General features: G+C 38.5%; 1 protein-coding gene across 4 annotated transcripts in view; it reads right to left on the bottom strand.

Moving 5' to 3' along the window:
* ARHGAP21 (Rho GTPase activating protein 21) overlaps positions 1-23,964 on the bottom strand; it is a 120,429-nt gene that overhangs the window by 51,398 nt on the left and 45,067 nt on the right. For all 4 annotated transcript variants that reach the window (XM_048295085.1, XM_048295075.1, XM_048295105.1 and 1 more), the window contains 3 exons: positions 21,266-21,448; positions 15,402-15,426; positions 2,715-2,807 (listed from right to left, as the gene is read on the bottom strand). In XM_048295085.1, the coding sequence (XP_048151042.1) occupies positions 2,715-2,807; positions 15,402-15,426; positions 21,266-21,448 (301 nt within the window). The remainder of the gene's footprint in view (positions 1-2,714; positions 2,808-15,401; positions 15,427-21,265; positions 21,449-23,964) is intronic.

Genomic DNA, 23,964 nt, shown 5'->3' with positions numbered 1-23,964 from the left:
TGAAGGATTATAGGGAGGAAGCTTCGAAAAGCTACCGGAGGAAGAAGAGCTGTAAGAAAGGACCTGTGCAAAGTGAGGCAAAGGGAATGGCTTTTTCAACACTGCTTTAGAAACTGAAAGCCCTTTCTGTGCTTCTGGCATGATCAAATCAAAGCAAGGAAAATGCTGTTCACTCTGAATGCTCGGCCTGACTTGGGGACAATAACGCTTTAAATGCTCGTACTCTGTGGAGGTTCCCCGTACAGACCCCAAGGATTAACAACCTACACAGAGCTGACTTTTTAATTTGGTCTGCACACATAATGTGAACATCATGCAAACAAACTGGTGTGATGTTTTCAACTTTATGAAAGTATACCTATTCTCCTTCATCCACTGGTTACTGCTTAATTTTTTACTGCCTGAAAGAACTCTTCAGGTTTTGTCTAATGCTTCCTAAGCAATGAAAGAAAGCTTGATAGCAACAAGCTCTGAACCCGGTCCTGGCTCAGTCATATTGCAAAACTTCCGCAGAACACACCAGATCTTTCTCTGGGACTTCAGCTGGCTCTTTTCCAGGCTGTTTAAGAACAGCCTGTAATGTGGGCTACATTGCCACAGATGTAGATCTTTACTCAGTATTCCCACTAAAAACTATAATTAGGAGTATCTTTAGAGTAGGTCATAAAATTTTATCTATACTTGTGCAGCTTTTATTTTTCACAGAAGCAGACTAGATTACACACAACAGTGACACAAGTCTACTTGAAATATGCATCCAATGGATCTGCCAAAAGATCTGATGGGGACACACTGCAGAACTGGTTACATAAATGACATGAGCACAGACAACTCTGCAAGTAAAACTTTGTTCTATTTCAGGTACATAGAAAGGGGAAGTCAGTGCCTGTAGTGCAAAAAAGGATACAGACACATGAAGGCTTTTTCTAACAGCTCTCCATCAGTCTGGTGGCCTGCTACATATTTTGATCAGAATGCCTTTTCCACACACATTTTAGTTCTTTATATTCTTGCATACAGATAAATGACAGCACAAAGATCAAGACACGGGGAATGTAGATCTGTTTTGGCTGTTTGTATTTCAATATTTCTAAAATTTATGAACTCCCACATATGTTATTTTTAATGAAATGCCTCAGAGGTTAAATATGGGGGAAGTATTACCTTTGTAACTCTAACAAAAATGATTTTACAGGAGCATCCAAGAATTCTTCAGAATGGACTGTCTTATATTTAAGATATTTTTCCTTACTGCTCAGATTTGCAAGAATATTTCAAGCTTTCTGGTGAGTAGCAGCCAAGTAAGCTCCTGAAATGGAGCTCATTTATCACGAGTGATGAAACTTACAGTGAGACTTTCAGTATTACAAAGGACAAACATAACTTCTAAACTCAAACTCAATCTTCAAGTATTTTCATTTGTGTAACCATGAAACAGAGCGAAGTTACATTAGGAAAAAAAAATACAGTTGATTCTACAAAATAAGAAATGTATATACAGTGTCTGTATCAGAGGTTAAGCCATCAACCTGACTGATTTTTCCCTGAGTGTTTTATATTACTGTATCTCTGTCTTGATATTATATTGCGACCTAAAATTCATAAACAAGAAATACTGGCATGACCTAATTAGATACAACGGCTATAAGCAGTGTGTTTAAGAAGACTATTCTAGTTATTAAAAATGTCTTCTCTCATTTGTTTTCTGCTCTTTATTCTGGGCTCCTAAAAATCTCTTCTGTAACTAAAAATAAAATATTCTCTACAGATTTCATCTCTCTCAATTTGGCAGACACTGAACAGAGCAGAAATTAACATGGTTCCTCTGTACAAGTTCAACATATGCTGTGTTTTATCAAGCTAAAACATTTCTTTATATAATAGCAATCAAATTTTGCCAAAGTAGCCCTTCTCTAAATAACTGTTTAAGGAGGAGTTAAAAAAAAAACCCAAAACCCTTATGGTGTACAAGTAGGATCTAGAACTGTTTTTAAACTGATCAACCTAGAAACTTTGTCTTTCTTTAGGAAGAACATTTATAAAACTTATTCTATTCCAGTCAAATGGATGTAAAGAATTCTTGAAAAAATATATCTACATCCTGTAAAGGCACAAGCCTTTTATAGAATACAAGTTCTGCCATATTTTTAAGAAACCTGGGTTCATAGTGGTATCCATCTATGTATGTAATTTTATCACCTGTAACATTTTCTATTCTAATACAGCTTTTTTCTTCCTTCAGCACTTAAGTGAAGATACGATACAGTTCACAAAAAAATCCCACGTTTTCTGTTCTCCAGTTTGATTAAATGAACAACTGAACAGAATTTTGTAAGAATAGAGAGACTTGGACTGTTCCTATTTGATTTAAAGGACGTAGAGTAGAAAAATTTTATTTAATGTACAAAGACCTGAATGGTTCCAGGTTATCAATTTGTCCCAAACCAAAAGAAATGGGAGCTTACAGACATTATTTTCCTTTTTTTGCCTCTTCTTCACGTATTTTATTACTCTTTTCAAGATAATAAATCAAAAATACAAAGACTTTAATGCCTTAATAAGCAAAACAGTGTTTCCAAGGTGAAAATACTGGAGGACAACATAAAAGTTTCTAAAGGAAAGAACAAGGTTTAAATGGAACATAGAACTATGTAATAGCAACTTAAACCATAAGTATTTTATATCATGCACACAAACATGCTATTGAACAGTACCTGTGCACAGCCCAGCTTCAAAAGCAGGTCCACCCTCTTTAACTTGTTTAACGAATATGGTATCCATTGGCTCCAGTCTGTTTCTTTGTTTTCCTGAGAAAGAAAGAGTATCTCTTAACAGCATTTCATTATACTGCATTACAGTGTTTTTACTTTAAAAATATTTTGTGATGTAATCCTGCTGCATTCACAGAGACATATAGAGAAAGAAATAGTAATGTAATGGAAACTGAAAAATAATATTTTAAAATCTGCCCTTTGAAGGAAAAAACATAACATTGAGTTACAGTTCTCATGGACCACAAAACTGATTTTCCAAGTGCCTTTCAGAAACTCCAAGATGAGGTCTAAAGTTTTCCTGAAGATTTACCAAGGTTCAAAACGAAATTTATAATTCAAATTATATGCACATCATATGTCTGCACATGCTGTACATATCTGTACATACACAACTTCAAGTTAATCTACAGTAGTTAGAAACCACATACAGCTGTATTTTCTTGCTTTCTCAATACACTCTTAATTTCTATACTTCCAGAAACACATGTACTTTTTGCTTTTACAAGCCTGTCACCAAAGTTAAGTAATTCTTTGTTAAGTAGCCACAGCTTCTGAAAATCAAGATAGGAGGGTGGGTGTGTGTACAGTAAAACAAACAAAAACACCAACAAAAAACTCCACAGTTATACTGCAGGCTAAAATACAGTGTTGCTGTCCTATGTTTGCACACAGATGGAGTAAGCCATTTTACAGCATCTACACAGCTTTACTCATGCAATCATTATGCCAGCGAAGTTAAAAAAACAGAACCAAACCAAACCCCCCCAAAACCCCAAACATTCAACACCCCCCAAAGAAAACCACCCACCAATAATGAAAAATAAATAAATAAAAGAATAATAGCCCTACATGGTTCAGTGCTGACAGAACCAGTGGCAGAACCTGAAAGGCTACAGCCAGATAAACACAGTCTTACAGTGCCAGTGCTGGCTTTGATAGCCTTGGTCCCTCCTGACTCCTGGCTCCAGTATTTCTGGTGCACACTCTCAGCTAGGGAAATGCCACTTTTGGAGGCTACATGATGAGCCAGCCCAGGGAACTGACACAGCACGAAAATAAGCTGAGTCTGTTCCAGTTTAGCATGAAACCCTGCCAAAGTGAAGAGAGAGAGGTTTAAACTGCAGGAAAAGAAGGCACAGGAGGAGAGAATAAAGGAATTGCTTTAAACTGGCATTGCTGATAAAGAAACAACTCCTTAAAACTGGAGCTACTAGGTTCTAACCATTTCTGAAATGACTGACCTTTGACTTAGGCACAAATGGCCCTGCTTTTGGAAGTACTTTCCCTATAGCTTTAAATGTCCCACCTAAAATGTTTAATAAACCACAGTAGTATTTACTGAATATAAGGTCCCCCTTTACCTCTTTTTTAAGTTCAGTTTCCATGTGAGCAAAGCTCATTTGAAAAACTTTAATAAACTGCAAAAAACCAGATCACCCCCTGATTCACATTTTTCAGATACTAGTTTTAGCCTAATGCCTTTATTGTGCAGACCCTCAGTGTCCTGCCATTTCACCATAAAACAGTTCAACAAAATGGCTTACTCATGTGGCTCCAAATGGCCTTCTCAAAATAGTTCGAGATTGGGAGCAAATAATCAAAAAGTTTATTTGATAGAATCAGATAAATTCTATATATAAAGCAACTGAATTACAAATCAAGAAACTCCAGCTGGCAGCTCAGTCCCCAAATACTTAAAATTTGATTAGCGGGATACAGCTACAAGACATACAAAATGCTCTTTGTGAGCCAAAGTTAATATCTGTCATTTTTAATCTGCAGATTTAAATAGACACTGAACATATGATGGGTCTTGTCTTTTAAAAAGCCAGCAACATTTCAGCAAGTTTAGAGAAGCTTCAAGATTAATCTACCCAGATGCCATGAAAAAAGGTTGCTTCAACCGCTTACAAGAATGAAGTTAAAATATGACCTTTTATAGGACCACCAGACACCCTTTCCCAGTGCTGCCATTTATCTTTTACTGAAGGCACATGCATTTCCAAAAGTGGCAAGTAAAATAAAAATAATACAGCTCCCATGGCACATTTAATTTATCACATTTCAGCTTCCTTTATAAAATACTCTTCAAAAAAATGTTACTGCTGGTTTGCTTAATACTCAAGTGCTGCTTTATGCCTTGTCCACACCTGAACATGCAAACCAAGAGGTCAGGCAGATAAGGTTACTCCCATTCAGCATGCAAGACAGAACTCCTTTAGTACACTTCCCACTTCTGAGTAAGAGGGAAAACTTGCAACGATTTATGGAGACCAGAGACTGCAGGCTTCCCTGACATCTGACCTGCCTGTCAGCTACACCCAGACATTATGGGCACTCACTTCACATTTCCACAGCTATTTTATGAATCAATTCAGAAAGCTAATTGCACATTAAACTTGGTTCTTTGACCTACTTGCAGAAGGAGGCTACGTTACACAGTCATTCTTACTTCCTAAAAAAGGTCAGCCACCACACTAAAAAATCAATTTAGGGGCAAAAAATCAGAATAAAAAGTTCAAAATATTGATTACATTTGCAGGTTCATAATATTAGTAATATCAGTAATATCCAAATACAAGTAGAAACAAGAAGAAATCTTAGAACTCTCAAGCTCTGGTAGATGAATATATGTTCTTCATTTCTCCTTGATCTTTTACATACTTGGATACAAACCAAATCTTTTTTTAATCGGTAACATATAAATGAACTTCCTTGAATACACAACCTCAAAATGTACATTTATACTTTTGAGTTTGAAACTCAAGCAAAGCTAAGCAGTATTTTTTGACAGTAGAAGCTAACAGTACTTCCTTCAGATCAGCTGAGAAGGAATAAATCTTGTAGATGTGCACTCAATCATCATAGAAATAAATCTCAAGTAAAATGGATTACCTAATAACTCACCTCGTGTCTCAAAATTTAACGCTCACTACACTCCAATTTAATTGTGCCTAAATCTTCATGTGGTCCTGTCTGCATCCACTCACCAGGCAAAAGCAAGATGCTGTCTAGAAATGAGAGCTTAAATTTCCCTCCTAAATGCCACAATCTAGAAGAGACTGTAATAGCCCAAGTTTTACACTAAGTTCTCCAGCTCTGCACTACATACTGTCAGGATTCATGATTTTTGTTTCTAACATTGAAAAGATCAATGTTTTGGAGCATGCCAGAAATTCCTGACAAGGTGATACAACTAAGAACAGTAAAAGCACCTCAGACCTCTCGTTTGTAAGACACATAAGCCTTATTTGTGCTTTTCCAGTGCTCATTACTGCGTATGATTTTGCCTCCTTCCCCCTTCTCCATACTTTTGAAAACAACTTTGTAATTGAGCATTACATTGCAGGCTATCAGCAAATACAACAATTTTTCTCCCAAATCTTCAACTGCAAGCGAAAAGTAAGACATCATGCACACACAAAGAATAGACAAAGTGTGAGTTGCCAGTAACACATTCACATGTGCAAGGAAAACAGCACAGATGAAAAGCACAACTTCAGTTGGTAAGTACACAACTCAGCTGATCAGAAACTGGAAAGTCCATCAAGTTGTTCTTTCCTGTATCAGTTTTGTAAGCACACAAAAATTTCCAGCATGAGTAAATGGTCACCAGTCAGGATAAACTGAAAGGCAAGTTTTCATCCAGTCACTAGTGTAGTTTTGCTAACAGAACAACTAAAATACTCCTTGCAGTGCAATAACTCCCTTCAATGATGTTATCCAAATGAAAACAGAACTTCCGAGTAAGCAAACAGGTGTCTGAACTTCTAATTCGGAGATTCAGCATCATTAGAAACAAGGAAATAAAAATAAATCCCTGTATATAGAAGGCTCAAGGCAAAAATTAATTGGCTTAAACAAGGATAGTACGGAATCAGCAGTGTTGGGGTCCCTCCCCTGCCGTGTAGCCCTGGGAGAGGGGCCCTGAGGGCACAGACACGGGGCTTCCCTGCCCCTGCTCAGCCTCGTTCCCATTGGTTGGTTTGTGTTCCCTGCGCGGGCAGAAGGACCCTTGGTCCCGTGACTGGAACAGTTCCTCGGCAGAGCTCCGGCCATGCGGCTGGAGAAATAAACATCTCTGAAACATCTAGCAAGAATCTGTCTGTCCATATATATTTCCTTTCTACGGGACTCCTGGTTTGATATATGCGTGTTGCAGGATCCCCACTGCAACACAGGAGAGTCTTAATACTAAAGTCCTTAGTCTAGATAACCAACATTAAGAAAAGTAGTCTGAAGAAGCACAAACACCTGTAAATCAAATGTAAGACAAGTATCAGTTTATTGCAACATTTTTCCAAGCCAATATAGTTTTCGTAATTCTATGCAAATCTTCTAATTAATCATAAACTACATGCCACCTTCAATAACCAGTGAGATCACAGTGAAATCTACAAAATACAATTAGTGTCTTTTTTTAACTTTTGTTCAAATGACTGCAAAATAAAGACTTTATTTATAACACATATCATTAAATCATTTAAAATCTAACCTTTATACTACCTGGATCTACAAGCTGAGACTTCAAGTCAATAATGCCTTCACAGTCTGACAGGAGAAAGCAAGTCTCCCACTGCTAAGTTACAAGGAAGTTTTCCTGACAAATGTTTAAGAGGCCAGAAGTGGGTGGCAGAGGGGCATATGTTGCACTAGCAACTCTCACATTTACAAAACAATAGAATTCAAACATGCTCTCCCTAATAAAAGGGCATATTAAAAAAAAAAAAAATACTACTGCTTTTAAACAGAACAGTAAAATTAAGACTAGTTAATATTTAAAACTGACTTACATCTGGGGGCTGATATTCAGCAAACCTTCTCCTGACTCCCCCAAACTTGACACAAATTAATTTTATCTAGGTGCCAATTCTATCTTAATCCCCTAAAAACATAGTTTGAAATACAGCTGTTACAAGGAACATAACTAGTATTATATCAAATGCAGTAACCATGACTCAGTTTTTACACTACTCCTTACAGACCAGACAGTATTACTGTACTGCTTTATGATTCACCTGGAAAACAAAATGACATGGCAGAAGTTATGCTATCAAATCTACCAACACATTACAACCTAGCAACAAGCACTTCACTTCTCTGAAGTCATTAACCTTTTGATATAAAACACAGACTAAAACATCTGAGTCATGAAGACTACAAAAAGGACAACCTTTACATTTGGAATAGGAAAGGAAAAAAGGAAAAAAAAAAATCTCACGCTAAAGTGCTACTGCTAGCAGAGCTCTTCCTTTCTTTTTGACCAGAAGAGCACAAAGCAGCAAGTGTTGGGACACAGTATAATACATACTTTCTTACCAAGTCTCTCCAAACTAGCCACTGCTTAAAAATATGCCATTTATCCTCTTCCTCAAGAGGGGGAAAAAAAAAAATCTTCTGCTCAGGACAGCTGAACTGCGCTTAGAAGTCCTTGTAACACAGGGATTCAATAAAGTCTATTGAGGTTTGTAAAATAACCTTTTGTAGAACATTTTTGCTCCTAGCCCTATGCTCAGCAGACAGCAAAAGGATGACTTTCACTTTTCCATTTAAGAAACCAGCCCCATGAAACACCTCAAATCAGTCAATTAAGACAGGCTCTTATGTACATCTTTCTCTGACTTAAGGAGGAGGAACATTCCTCTTGAGCATGAAGATCTGCAAGTATGCTTTTGGGTATCCAAAGCATTTGACCTCCACTGCTTCAACAATGCTGAGTGGCACTGATTCTTGGGATGTCTTTCAGGCAAAGGGAGGGGGAACAGATACAGCAGGGCAAATGCTTCAAATCGATTACTCAGTCAAAAACCTGTTAATCATTTCCCAAACTACTCAAAAAGAGAGTGCTGAAAGTACAGCAAAACTTACATTTATTAACTGAGATTTCATATAATTAAATATAAATCACAAACCTGTCAGGATTAGATCTGACTGAGGGAGTCCAACTAAAGATAATTCTGCATATTATAATCTGCAAACTGAATTTCATACATAGTAAGCATTTCTCCACTAGCAATTCACTGTGGAAAAGGAGCCCAAAGGTCCCGGCCCAGCCCCAACAGAGCTTATTTCACCTACTGTCAAGCACAAAGCAACTCAACTGAAAAACACTAGCTGAAATACAGTGCCAGGGATGAGCCTCTGAAAGAGGATGATAAGTAAATTAGTGCTCTCGAGTCATTTAGCAGAGAAGCACCTGGCATTCAACTCTCTTAACACAGGAAGAATACACTCTTATTTCTCAAAGCACCTCTGGCATTTTGATTAGGCAACTCCAAGATGGTATTTCTTATTTTGCTTACTTTTCTGTTAAACCACTTGACTCAACCTGATCTTCATGCCAAGGTAGGGGAGAAGAAGAGAAAATAATTTGGCAATATTATAATTCGGAAAATTATAACACAGTTTCAACTTAGTTACAAACTCTCCAAAACTGTGTTTTCTCATTGCATTATTTGCCATTACTATGACTTTATTCAATTCTCTCAAATCTCAAATAAAACCTTTTCAAGTTTAAAATTTAATCTATTATTAGTCTAGAGGATTTACTGTAGTCCTTAGATAAGCATAGAGCAATGCAATTTTTATCTGTTGTAATGAACCTACGGACTCTCCCTGAAATCCTTTGAAATCACACTTCATGTTTTTATTAGAAGTCAAAGATGATTTGAACTCAATAGAAATCAGTGAAAAAACACACACGTGACAAGCTGGAAGACGAATCCAGTAGACATTCCAGATGTACTATAAGAGAACAAGGAATGCACAGGCTCTGGTCTCAGTAGAAAACTAAGTGAGCCCTCTTTTAGCATTCCCAACATTTAGGTGTTAAAAAATTAACTTGGATAAAAAAATCCACAGAAGAGGGCCATTTACTGTCGCACTATCCTAAAGTATTACTGTTACATACCTCTTGCCTCTTACTCCTAATTCTACCTTGGACTGTATCATCCCAGCCATCTATGACCTTTCCAAATGTTTGCTTTCATATTCATTCTCTTGTTCCTTACCTACCTTGTTCCCATCATCACAGGCACAATATGTTTATTTCATAACAGATCGAGCCAATAGACCATGATGTTAAAAAACATGGGATTAAATTAAATCCTGGGAGAACACAAACTACATTACAGAAATCAACAGTCTGTTAAAAGAAATGAAACATTAAAAACTCCAGGCCTTATGTAAGCAGCAGTAAGGAAAAAGAAACTTTTCCTGCATTTATTCCACCCTTCCCTCAAAGGCTCTACCCTGTTCAAAGCAGACTTGCACAGAGCTGAAGAAAGCCAGGTAATAAATTGCAACTATTTAGTGTAGACAATTGAAGGGTAGAAACTTCAGTACATACTTAGGCACATTAAAAAATAATAAGCCTGGTGATCAAATTTTAATGTTGTAGAAATCCCAATGAAATGTCTGAAGTCTCATTAACAAGTGCACACTGGGTCTCTACAGAAAAGGACACTGAGTAATATATTTAAGTTGCCTTTCATTTTTATGGAAAAAGGAGCTCCTAGTTGCTATAGCTACTTCTACATAGAAATAGAGACAAAAGTACAAAAAAGCAAGAACATAATACTAAAAAACAAAAGACACTGGATTATAATGATACTAGATTCCCAGGTACTGTGTTAGACAGAAAATATCTTAGTTCTATTGAAAGATAAAATTTCTTTCAGTCTGTTTCTTTATGCTTATCCACTGTTCACTTTAATCATGATCACCAAGCTGTAGTGGTTTGGTCCAAAATACTCATTACTGTTTACCTTCTGTGAGATAAGAATTAGGAGAAATGCAAAGCAGGCACCAAACTTGAAAGAATATAAAGAAGTTTATTAACAGACCTAAAAGAGGGAAAAAAAAATTATACCACCTTCAGAACTCTCCTCCTCCCCCCACCTTCCTCCCTTCTCCCACTGACAATGTAAAAAGACAACCCTTAAGATGTTCAGTCTGTTTACCACTTCCATAATAACCTTGTTTAGTCCATTTAGAAAGAGAAGTCTCTTCTTGCTCATGCTATGAAAACATTATCACAACGAGACAGCCGCCCACTTCCAAATATTGTTCAGTCCATTGAGGAAGAGGAGTCTCTCTGCCTGCGTGTGAGTCCCTTCCCCCGACTTGCAGCTTTTCCCGCAACTGCTTTCGAGGGTCCACTCTTGAAGTTTTTTGGGGTACAATTTTAAGGTTGAGCCATTCAGGAACAAAAACAGAGGCCCTTCTCCTTCCCTGGGAGCAAAGGGTCTTCCTCATCTTCATCGTTAGGACTATCTCTGGGAGCATCTCTAGGGACTGAGGTTTTCTCCTTTCCCGTTTGGAGCAAAAGTCCTCATCTGGTTCATCTCTCCCTGTCCAAACTTCTCATGAAATTACAGCTGAGTCAGCATCTGCCTATCTCAGCGCAGGTGCTTTTGCTTACGAGTTGAACACTCCACCCCCCATATCTTCACGAAATTACAACAGGATACTCTGATATATCATAGCTTCACAACAGAATTTCAGCTTTAAGCATCTCCTCTCTCTCTTCCCTCAGGTTTTCAGCTCTTCACAGCAATAAAAAGGGTTAATCTCACCTCGGCCTTGCAGCTTTGCAGCTGGAATGTTGAATTTTTCTTATCGAAGTGGAGGGGGGGGGGAGCCGAGCCGCTCCGGCTGCCCACGGCAAGGCAGTGGGGGGGGTTCCACGGCTGGAACAGGTCCATCGGCTCCAGGATGGCCGTGGCCCGGCCCGGCCTGGCCCAAGCAGGGCCTGGCTGGGCCCGCTGGCCCCCACTCGGGGCCTGCAGCCACCTGTGCCAGCGCCGGAAACGAGAGAGAGCTTGGGGGGGAGTTTGCCTATTCTTAAATGTGGATCACAGAGGTGATCACAACTTTAAGTGGCTTAGAGAATTGTCCATATTCAAACTGGCCAGCTGATAGGTTCTATCAGGTCCCAGAGGAAACTGTAAGCACCCCTTAGCAAGGACATCCCTTCCGGGACTATGCTTGCTAACCTATGACACAAGCCAAACTTTTTTAAAGGAAAGCATGTTTTAGGACAATATACAAAGAACTACCTTCGTATGTACAAAACTTGTATTTTGGCATCCACAGTTTTAAGTAATATTTGAAGGACAAGAAGATACAGAATCATACTAAGTGCACAATCAAATGGCATGAAGTTTTTCTCCAGCACCACTCATCACGTGTTGACAGTGCAAGTTTCTAATAAGAATGCTAGGTTTTTAATAGGTATGGGTATTTTTCACTTTGGCTCCAAATATTCCTAATATGCTCTCCTGGAAGACTTCCAGGAGATTCCACTTAAATAAATGAGTATTGAAATAGGGCAACTCCAAATAATAGGAAGAATGCCAAACTCATGGCAAGCTGTCCTCAAAACACACAAAACAAATACTCCAAGTTATTTACTGGAGTAATAACTCCAAGAAATACATAATACAGGCTGGTCAGTATAACAGAGACTCTCTGGAAAGCAGTAGAAGCTGATAGAAGTTTCCAACCAGTGACCAAAGAATCCACTGTGGAAAATCTGTACCTTCTGATAAAACACACCTGCTAGAGAAGCATTTCAATGACTTGGCTTAAGATCAACAAACTGGAGCAGTGAAAGTATGAAAATAACTGAAAAATTTTAAATAATCACTACAAAATATCTGAGGTAAATCTGTTGAGTTGCCCTTCTACCACATAACGGGGTGCTAAAGTCTCCCACAAGGAGCACTACATGCATATGTGAAGCCTACACCGCTTGTCCAAAGAAAGCCTTGGCTACTTCTTCCATCAGAGGGCAGTAGCAGACACCCACCAAAACACTGCCCACAAATCCTGACCACAGGCTCTAAGCCAGCTCCCCATCCATCCCAAGCCAGGGCTCCTTGCATCCCTGCTGTTGTCTCACAACTGGGCCACAGAGGCAACTTGACCTCCATGGCCTCCCATCCTGTTCTTCCCAAAGTACCTCTACTTATCCACTGCAGCATCCTGGTCCTCTCCTGTGAGATATCCCACCAACCCTCTGTGATGTGTGAGTGTGCAGGGGCTTCAGAGAGCTCCTGAAAAAGGCATGAGAGCTCCATGATGTTGTTCTGTAGGCTCTCTCTTTTTCACGTGCATACAGTTAAGGACGTCCCCTTCTGTCCCAGCTGTTGACCATAAGATGTCTCCTCCTCACAGCATCCTATCTCTTTTGCCTGACAACCCAATCTTACTTTTGGGCCATCATCTTCCTCCTGTGTCATTCCCAGTTTAGAGCTTGCCTGGACAAATTTGCATTACCTTTCACTACAAATGCTTTGAAACTTTACTGCTTACCAAAAGGAAGGTTAATGCAAGCCAGGAGCTTGATCTAACCATATACTAAAATTCTATACCAGAACCTAAAATCATACAAAAATATTGCTTTCACTATTAGAACACATCAAACAGGGTACCTGCTTTTATCTTCTGCCCTCTAGACTTAATTAGGTGTTTTGATCCTTTGGAAAAATATTCAAGTGCTCTCAATGAAAGGTAATAGCAACAAAGATGCTTTTCTCCACACTCGCCTAGTCAAATATATAAATGCTGAATTTGATAAAAACCCCTCATCTTTAACAGGTAAGCTAAACCCATGACAAGAGCAAAGCATAAAGGGCAGGTAACTATAAATTTTCACTGAAAACTGATACAAAAAAAAAGACACTTCTGCACTGGCACACACTGCTTCACAAAAACGAAATGCTTGGATCCCCTTAGCTTAGTCTTTCAGAGAGGAAAGCTCAAGGGAATTAAGTGAATTTTCATGTACAAACTTCAAAGGAAAGTGTTTTTCAATAGGGTGTTTTCAGATAATCCCGGCAGGGCTTCGCAGAGGCTGGTTTTCCCAATTTCGCTGCAATGCAGGAACCCGCCACCAGGTGGCTCCGGCGCCCGGCCCCGAAGGCGCAGTTCCCACCGGAGCGGCTCCATCCCGCGCTCCAGTGCGAGGTGCTCCAAGAACCCTGAGATAATCCTGCATAGAACTTCTGGCCTACCTGCTGCTGCTGAATAAACACCACTTTTGCGAACATGCAAAATGAGATGTGCGCTTTTCATGATTTTCTCCTCACAAGCTGCCTACTGCCCTTATTTGGGAACAGGAACAACCTGCAGCAATGTAAACGAAACAGTTTCATCCCCTGTATGCCCCCAAAGATCATGTCAAATGCTGGAGAAAAGTGTCTAACAGACTTTGTCCCATTTTGCTATTTTTAAAGGTTTAATATACAAAAATGGCGGGTTAAGTTCTACTGACACCTCACAGCCATTTCTCCTCTTTTCAGGGGGACAAGTCCAACCTCCTCTCCTTCATGAGAATGCTGTTAACTTCCAAAGAATTTGTGCACTCTGATCTGTATTTCAATGTATACAACATACTACGGCGCTATAAATAAGCAACAGTTGAGCTGTGATTCATAGGTTTAGAAGCTACACAAAAAATTTTCACGAAGTAATCTTTTTTCCACCTTCACAGGTCTCATAGCAAACCAAATAAATATTTCTTCACTGCTGTTCCTCTACTGAAAAATAGCTTTCAGATAACATTTTAGATAAACTGACCTACATTACATCTTTAGCTGCCTGAGTTCTCCCTGTGAGAACGAGAATACCACAGAACTTCTCTAGATCACAAGTGGTGTCTTCCATACTGGTTTGGCACAGAAGATCAACTCCCTTCCCTTCCTGAAAGAATCTGCCTTTTTTCCTTTTGTATGTCAAAACAGATAAAGGATGTTTCAAGTTTGGGGAGCGATAAGAAGTAAGAAGAAATTAACTTCTCACTGTTTAACATGCAGGTGATGACAGCTGAGTAAAACTAGGAGGATGAAATGGATGTATCCATCTGCTTCCAAAAGAAAAAAGTAAGAAAGTTCAAATATTCATGTTTCCCAGAATGCTTCTAATACATCACAGCTACACAAAGAAAATGGAAACAGGAGTTCAGACATACCTTCGTCTTCCAACTGAAGGAGGCATTTAAGGTACACTGAAAGCAGGTACCATGCTTTGCTGCAATCATAACCCACCAGCAGAAGCAGCACTCAGCCCACACTGTCCCCAGCTCTGGGCAGCCCCATCAGCAGTGAGCTGCACTGCCCCTGTCAGGCAGAGCACCAGGGGAACCCCACACAGTGCAGATAATCATCCCACTGCCCCCTGTACCTCGCCATCATGACACACTGGGAAAACAGAAAGTGGGACTGGGTTCCCAGTCTGAAAACCCAACTTCCTTGAATCAACATGTTTTTCACCCTTTTAAGGAAACAGTAAGATATCAGCAAAATAGAAGCATGGATGAGAAAATAGCTAAATACCAAAGACAAATTTAAATTAACTGGGATGGAGATAGAGCATAAATTTATAAAAAATAAGTTCATGTGTGAATTAAGAAAGAAAGCAGACATAGGCAATGTGAGAGGGAGAAAGCTAGGAAAATGGAGGGGAACTGACTGGCATAATCTAGAATTAAGTGACTAATCAATGAGCTTGATGCTCACACTGAAGTGATTTTAAATTTCAAGCTCTTAGGTAGCAATTCAAGTCTATTACACAGCTGAAGCATTCAATATATTGGATCTGTAAGAGAGTAAAAACAAGACATACCTTGTCTGTTCCCATTCTCTTCATCCTAAAGAGGAAGAAAGAGTGCATATTAAAAATTCAATAAATGGAAAAAAATGCATAGGCATCTCTAAGATACAAAGACTTGAAGTGAACTGGTAAGGTTAAAACTGTATTTTGGTACCTCCTACTTTCTCCACAACTATTCAACTTAAAGAATTAAAGCTTTTGTTCTGATAATGTAGAATTATAGCTATTTTAAAAACCACAACTAAGCACAATCCTATGAAACATCCCCACAGAAACAACATGAACATCATTATGTAGAAACAAATGTACCAAACCCCATGAAACTCTGCCATGAAGCCTCATACTGCACTGCATGTTGTTGGAAGCATGTTTCAACCGAAAGCCAGGCAGGAAAGGTTACACTAAAATCATCTCAGGATTCAGAGCTACATATGCAAGAGATACAAAATATTTTGTAAGCAATATCTGAATATGCTTCCTGAAATTTGAAATATCAAGTTTGTTTTGCCTTCAGTACTACTAAGGAAAAGTATGTACCCCAAACACTATTTAGCGACAATCTTGAAGAGTCTCCTTCTGCACACTGATCCCAAAAATCACACAACTGGAAAGTACTGGGGGAAAATGGCATGCTTAAACTAAAAAAAAAAATATTACCTAAGTTACATTCTTGTCAATATTTTGGTATGAAGAGCATGGTTAACCTTCTCTACAAAATTCTACCCTTTAAGAAGCAAAATTATCTAATTAGGAAAATACCTGCTTGCTTTCTAAACTGTAGCCTTCATAGAGTAATAAATATTCAATCAAATACAATTTCTGAGACTAATAGGTAGCATTTGAAAAATATTTCTAACTATTCACCTCAGCTAATTAGAACAGCTTTGTCCTGAAGGAAAGAAGGAGCAAAGAAATGACCATGGAAATAATTGTCACCTGGATATTTCTTCCTACTTTTACATGGACTAATTCCAAATTTCTAGGTATTTTGCCTTTAAAGAAAAATCACTATGTTTTTCAAATTAAATAAGCTCAAAGCAACTACAAACTGCCCTGAGCAATCCATTCAAGAGAGAAAGACTTGAAGAAAGAGAGGAAGTAAGACCCAGATAAGATCATTATATATTGATGAGGAAGAGGCAAGTCTGTCCAAGGTGCAATAACTTTCTTACAAGACATACAAAAGTTCTGCTGGAACTTTGTAAGACATTACAGAAAGATAACTTTAAGGAACAAAGAAATAAAGAATAAAAGGACTCCCTCAAACCTGAAACACTAAGTTATAAAAATCTAGCACATATTCTACTTTTTAAAAGACATGATATATCATTCCCACCCAAACAGCGTATCTCTAAGTTGGACAGTTCTGCTCTACACTTTGGTAAAAATGGCACACTAGAAGGCAAGTACCATTGACTGCTTACTCTTGAAGCCCTGTAACAGTCAGTTGGTTCTGAACTACAATCAGCAGCCAAGAATTAGACATGGAACTTCTGTTTTGAGTTGTGGCTCAATCTGTCAAGTGAAAAAACATCTTTAGGACTTTAAATATTAGAACTCATAGTCTGAAAAATCTGGGTTACATGTATGGGAGGCTATTTGATGCTATATAACAAACAATTCTGAAGAGAAGATTTAGCCAGAGTAGAAATGCCATAATTTATGAAACACTGCAGTGGGTTTTTCAGTTTGTCACTGGCCATGTAAAGTTCTGTTATCAAAGACAGCTGCAAAACATTCGTTTTTCATGGTATCAAGCCAATGAGATCAGGCCTTGAAAAATGGAATGAATGCTTTATAACACAAGTGTTTTGAAACCAGCTTTCCCTCCTACATTCACCCGTTACACGTGGCAAGATGTCAGCATATGCTGCATCCAGACCCGTAGAAAAGGTTTTCTTTTACAACTTACTTGCTTCTCAGACAAATGAACTTGGGAGAACAAACTTCACATGCAAAAACGTGTTTCTAACAAATTCCAATAAACACCTGATGTTAAAGGCATTATGTAACACTTGCTTTTTGCAATGCTAGCTTAAGAAATCTTCCACACACTCCAAATTCACTTTCTTAAGGGAAAGGAGGCATGGGAAGCAAGGACAATATATAAATGGGTTATTCCTGAATGTGCAGCTATTCCCTGTTTGGTGTGTGTTCCCACAGAAGCACTGTCAAGTACTTTTGCCAAAACGAAATGTGTTAAACCACAGCCTCCATTTCCAAGGTCATCTTTCACACTGTCCTTCACACAGGGCTGTCCCTCCCAAGAGACCTACCAGACAACAGTTTTTTCCATAACCTATCACAGTGTTTATAAGTTAGTTAATTAAGGCCAATTACAATGAGAAAGAGACCCTTGATTTATACTTAAATAGCTGTTTTATGCAGGAACCATGAAAAGATAGCAGAACTTAGCAAAATATCCCGAATTTGACCTAGACTGAAGTACTACATACATAAGGAATGCCAAAAGAATTAGATATATTTTTATTATACATATATATAACAAAAATATAAAGAATTTAAATACAACATACTAGCACTCCATTTTAAAATATGCAGAGACACTTCCCTGAATTGATCATAACCAATCATTTTCACATGGGGAAAGGGTGTCACAAAAAAAAAAAGAAAAAAATATCACCTGAAGTACTATTAGGTGTTCATGTATCAAGATAAGTGTGTTTTGGGGCTCAGAGTAGTCACCCAGGTCTTGGAGGCAGATCTGCCTACATCTCCTTCCTTGCAGCGAGATCTTTGGGACAATAAATGAAAAGGCTTTCCAACTGAACAGAAGTTTTATTTTTTAACAACTAGAACACTGAACTTCTCAAAATTTAACAGCTCAACACCACCAACACACCTAGACAGAAAACAGACTACACATTTTATAAAGTAATGCCCACTCTCCTCCACTCAATACATCCTCTGGTGTGCAGTTCTTTGCTTCCAAGAAAATTCACCTCAGTGGCTTTCCAAGCAGCAGCATCCTCCAGCATGTAAAGAGCTTATCTTTCAATTCCCATGGAATATGCAGCTGTGGTGTGATCTTTACCACACCCTGCAGGCTAAGAACATTATGCTCTATGTCCTAGAGATGCCACTGTTCTCCCCTTGTGAAGAGTCTTGTCCTCCTCTTCCCAGAGGATTCCACCTGACCCATTAACAGCTTTTTCAAAGGCAGAAACCACAAGCAACGGGAACAGAACTTTGAATGGAAATATTTTCACTAGTATTTCTGAATTGGAACCCACAGTAGGTATTAAAAAAAATCAAAACCATATACATCCACAAAGAATGTGGAAAGATTGTTTGAAGGAAAGTACTTTTAGACACTTTTCTTTCTCTTCACTACCTCTACTAGTTTATGTTGATTTGTAAAATTTAAGAGATCATAGGGCAGGCTTACCTTGGGGGAGGGGAGGAATTAAATCCAACAAAATTAAAGGAGCTAGAAATGCTTTACACCCTGGGGTAAACAGTAGAGACTTCTGCATTGATCTAGAGGGGCAGCACCAGCATCACATTGACACTTGTGATAACAAAAGGGCTCTGAGAAACAGGTCAAGGATTGAGTGACTCCAGCTGTTATGTCAAGGGCATCTTCAACATCCAGTTGTAATCTGTGTCTTACATCAGCAGTGGCTGCATTCTCAAGTGTGAAGGAGGGACAAGGCTACTACAAGATTCAAAACAGTCAAAAAACCGAATCATATTCATCATTGTTATACTGTCTCTGAGGGGTGCAAAACAAAACATCTGTGACTTCTGAGGCACTTACAATTTTGATCAATGAGGAAAGCGAGAGGAATGATACTTGAGCTTACAGTCGATGACAGAGACTGTAATTTGCTGGTAACCTTATCTGATCAAAGATCCTATTGAACAGCTGAGAAATCAGATTTCCTCATATTAGGATCAGGCTGACAATAGGTGAATTTCATTCTTTCGTACCGTAACTTAGGTACATAGATTTCCACAAAAGCCACATTATGAAGACTTTTAAGTAGTAATTTGGAAGATCTGTTCTTTTTTTTTGCTTCACCTCATGGACATTTAAAAGAAGAAAAGAGAATATAACTGTTCAGTTTAGTTTAGAGAAGTGCAGACCAGGGCTCTGTCCAAATGAACCTTACCATCTTTACATGTAACTGAATCCATGAATAATGGTGTTACATTATCCAATCATCCCATCATTTCCTTTTCAAAAACAGACAGAAATAGGAATGAATTAACCAGATTCTAACATGTCCAAGAAGAAACAGAGAAAAAAATTAAGAAGGCATGAAGATCTCTCTTGCAGAAAAAGAGGGAGTTAGAGCTTCAAGAGAAGTCTCGAGATTTACAGGTGTTAGGCTCACTACGAACTGCTTGGGTCTCTCAGAAACCATCAGATATGAATGAGAGAGGAAGAGAGAAGAATTTCTTTTTTACAATGTCCTTCCCTTGTGCCTGTCTCCCTTCGCATGTGAGAAACGTATTGACTCCCTCAGAGACATCTAGCGATGGCTTTTTTCCAGAACATATCCAGTCACTTCTTAGTTAAGGAGGTTAACCTTGCTCATGCTGTTTATTTTCACCCTCAGCACCAAGAGGGGCTCTTGTTGAGAGATGCTAACAAGTGCATGTAATTTGTTCTGCTCAAGGCTAAGGATTCCCCACCCTTCTTCCTCTGTTTCACACTAAATTCAACCAGAGACTGCTATTACCTGTTCTCAAGGACAGAAATGTTAGGATCACCTGATACTGCTAATAACTTCACTTCCATATAACTTCAGTCACTCCTGTCAAGGAAAAAATTTGGGCACTCAAGTGGAGGCTGAATAGCTGAAGTTAACTGGAAAATTGTGCCAACTTTCTTCTGCAAATCTTTTTCTACTTCGAAAGAAATCTCACAGCTACCAAGGACAGGCAAAGACAGACAACTTTATTGGAAGACACCTGCAGAGACACATGAGTCAATTAACTTCATGCTCCTTCCCAAAAGCTTCAATACCCATTCCCCAGCTTGGTAAGAATTTGTTCTTCTGCCTAACTGGAAAAGCAAAAGCAAAACTGAGGGGTAGCAGGGCTCATGAATACCATTACAGTTGATGCCTTTAAAATGAGCAAGTGTTATTTGAACTCTCTAGGAAACACCCTCTCTCGATTTTCAAATTCCTCTCATTATTAAATGGACTTTTTCTCAACACCACATACTACAGCAGCTTTCAAAAGCTTCAGACACATAAGAGAACATGTACACTCTTTGAGCAAGGAAGACCAGTTAGCTACTTAACATTTAGATCTTCTTGTTTTAAATAACAAAAATGTAAAATACTTTAAGAAAGTTGTCTTTTAATGTAGGCCTATATATAGCTTGTATATATTTGTCTTTTGACTAATGGAGAGCTGCTCTTTACAGCAGAAAGAATGTAACATAGAAACACAATCTGACTTTCTAATGTACATTGATTTTAGGATACTCAGTTAGAAACTAAGGCAAACTAATTCTTCTTCATCTCTTAGTGTGATGGTGTGACAAACTTCAGTTTGGGGGGGAGGGGAAAAACAACAACAAAGAAACCCAAACATCAAACCCTTGAAAATTAAATCTACACTTTAGAAGAGGTACAGACTAATTAATGACACTGGCTTTGGGTAAAAGAAGAATCTGTACAGAGAAATACTTTCCTGTTCTGCAATGACCACTGCTCTTACCCATGATACAAATATTTTTAACTGACTGACATAGTCAATTCCATTTTATTGGAACAGGTCAGCAAACAATGCCATGAACCCACCCACCTTCCAAGGGATCTTTCAAGTAAGCTGGATTTTTGACCCTAAAAGGTACAAGGCTTTATAAAAAGTGCTTTATTATTAATTCCACTTACTTTAAAAGAAAACTGAACTGCAGATTCTGGAGGGTAAACTATGAAATGTCTTAAGGTGAAGCCAAAGCCCTGAGATGTCCTCCTTAGCACGACAGTTTTAGGACCAGGCCAAGAGAAAGTTTCTTCCTCCTCCGATGGTGATATAGCTTCACTCTGCTCTTTTCCATCTTTATTTTTTGATGTCTAAAATAGAAAAAGATATGCACAGAAGTTTTAATTTGGATCATTGAAAAATAAAAAGAAAACAAGATTAAGAGTTCCTAAACATTCCTGTACACTTGAAAATAGAATTTCTCCCCCGTAACCAAAATAACTTGATGATCACTAGTATTTTCAAATGCGTACTCCAAGGCAGCACCCCTTACACCACTGCACCTCTGGTCATCTTGCACACAGAATAACACTTAAATTTTAAATGAGGTTAGATATTTTAAAAGTCAACATTCAACAATGAAAGACTTGAATGAACCACAAGAAATGCGTACAGCTTGCATGTTTTATTTGCCTTCTATTTACAGACTATTAGAGACGTGACTTCTGGGACCCCATTTCTGGCTGTGCTTATCTCACACACACATGTACAAAACAAACTTCTCCTTCCCTCACAATACAGGCATGATTTTCTTGACTAATATCTCCTCACTTAATGTAAATAAAACAGAACATGCAATTGGTTAGGCTTCCTCAGCAAGACATTTTCCTCTAGTCATATCTATGACCTCACCTTTGCTTTTTCCACCCTTAGCTATTTTCTCTGCACATTTCACTATGCAAATTCTAAACACAAACGTAAAAAAGTCTCCTTTCCTTTTACAGTCCTACTGCAATCCTTCCTCTCATGCAGAAATAAGCAATCTTGGGTGGGTTTTTTCTTATGGCTAATTTTATATACCTATGACTCAAGAAACATATTAAAATATTTATCTTCTCAGCCTTATATAAAATCTTCCATTTCAACTTTCAAAGTGAGTGCCACACCAGCACTCAAAGGCAGGAGACACAGAGAAAGCATGCAAAATCCTATGACCCTCCTCTAAAAGATTCTAGTTCAATGATGCGTGAAACAAATTTAGATACCAGAGCCTATAGCCTATTCAAAGGGTATTCAAACAGAAATAATAGTCTTCTTGTCCTCCAGTAGCTCTGCTGCTGTGGCTCAGCAACTGGCTGATGTGTGTCAGAATTTACTGCTTGGTTTTCTCCCTGTCCTACTCCAAAATAATCTCTTTTGCTTCAGTCTTAGAGCTGGAACCTCAAACTGCAGCGCTTGCTGGCAAGGTGGGCTCAAACAACTCCAACCAAAATCTACAGAGAAGACAGAGCATGCCCACTCTAACCACAATGAGAGTAACACGTGTTACTACAAGAAAAATAGTGCAGCTCCTTGGTAAGAGCTAATCCACCAGAACAACATTTTGCATTCAGGTACGTAAAACACAACGCATTTGTCCACAGAAGATACAGTTTGCCCTCAGAAACCCCCATCTTGCTATGTCCAACAGGGAGAACCAGCAAGTACTAGCCAGTGCTCCAAAGACCAGCCTCCCTACCTCCAAAAACCCTGTTTTCAGCAAGAAAAAAAACATACAAATCAAGAAGGGTCTTAACATTACAGCCAAGCAAAGAAATGGAGCTGCTTCAGAAACAAGAAAATATGGAGAATCCAGAGCAGCCTGACAGGATTCTGCTCTTCCAAACAGCCTGGAAGAATTAACAGCAGATTTTGGAAAGAACAGTTATAAATATCAAGGACTCAGTCTCAGCCTAGTCTGTCCTCATCTATCATCTTCATTCATGTTTTAAAGTGTTAGTGTGAAACCCGAGAAGACTATGCAATTAGATGACTAATGAACAAAAAATTAGTGAGCACTGCAGAACTGCCAAGAATGAGTGGCTTGAGTTTGAAGTTCAAACAATGAAAAGATTAGGGCAAAATTTACATAATCCTTTAGCCTAAGGATGGAGTTTGTTACTGAGGTGTTCCCAACCACTCTGTTCAGCTTCTGAACACAACAGCGTTTTATCAGTTCTGCACAAATAAGTGTCGCTTTTCAGGCTTTCAATCTCAGGACACGAGCAGAAACTGGAGCCAGCAAGAACATTTTGATCCTAGTAAACTGGCAAAAGAAATAGCTCCTAGTAAAAAAAATATCACTGGCCTCTAAAAAATGACAGTGATTTCCTCCATCAAGTGACTCACAGCAACCCATCTATTTAATATTCCCTTGCAATCTTTTGTTTCTCCTCTCAGGAGAGCAGGCAATGCATGATGCAAAGTTTCAAATGATCCAACAACCACAGATATTGAAAAATGTCCATAAGCAAATACCCATAGTTAGAAATAGGTAAACAGCAAGCTTAAATGTAGCACTGAAAAATCCAAGTCTTCAATATACTTCCATCTTTTTTCTAACAAAAACCTCCTTAATTAGCCAAAAGGTAATTTTAGTATGTGTAACAACTGATCACTGTAAGTTACATATAGAAATACTGTAACCTCAGTTCAAAATAGAGCCATACAGAGAACTTCACTAGCTTTTAGAAACAGGAGTTGCAGCATTTCAGTGTAGCAAGAAAACCTCTAATTTCCTCGTAATTTCATGCAAACTTTTTGCATTCACAGAAGTTACTGAACTATAAGTTATTCATAAACCCACAGTCAAATAATTACTTCTTGAAAGAGTACACCAAAAGGGAAA

This window comes from Corvus hawaiiensis, chromosome 1, assembly GCF_020740725.1.
Source record: "Corvus hawaiiensis isolate bCorHaw1 chromosome 1, bCorHaw1.pri.cur, whole genome shotgun sequence".
In the NCBI taxonomy this organism is placed as follows: Eukaryota; Metazoa; Chordata; class Aves; order Passeriformes; family Corvidae; genus Corvus; species Corvus hawaiiensis.
Note: the sequence above shows the minus strand (reverse complement) of the source record. Positions and strands in the feature narration are given on the sequence as shown.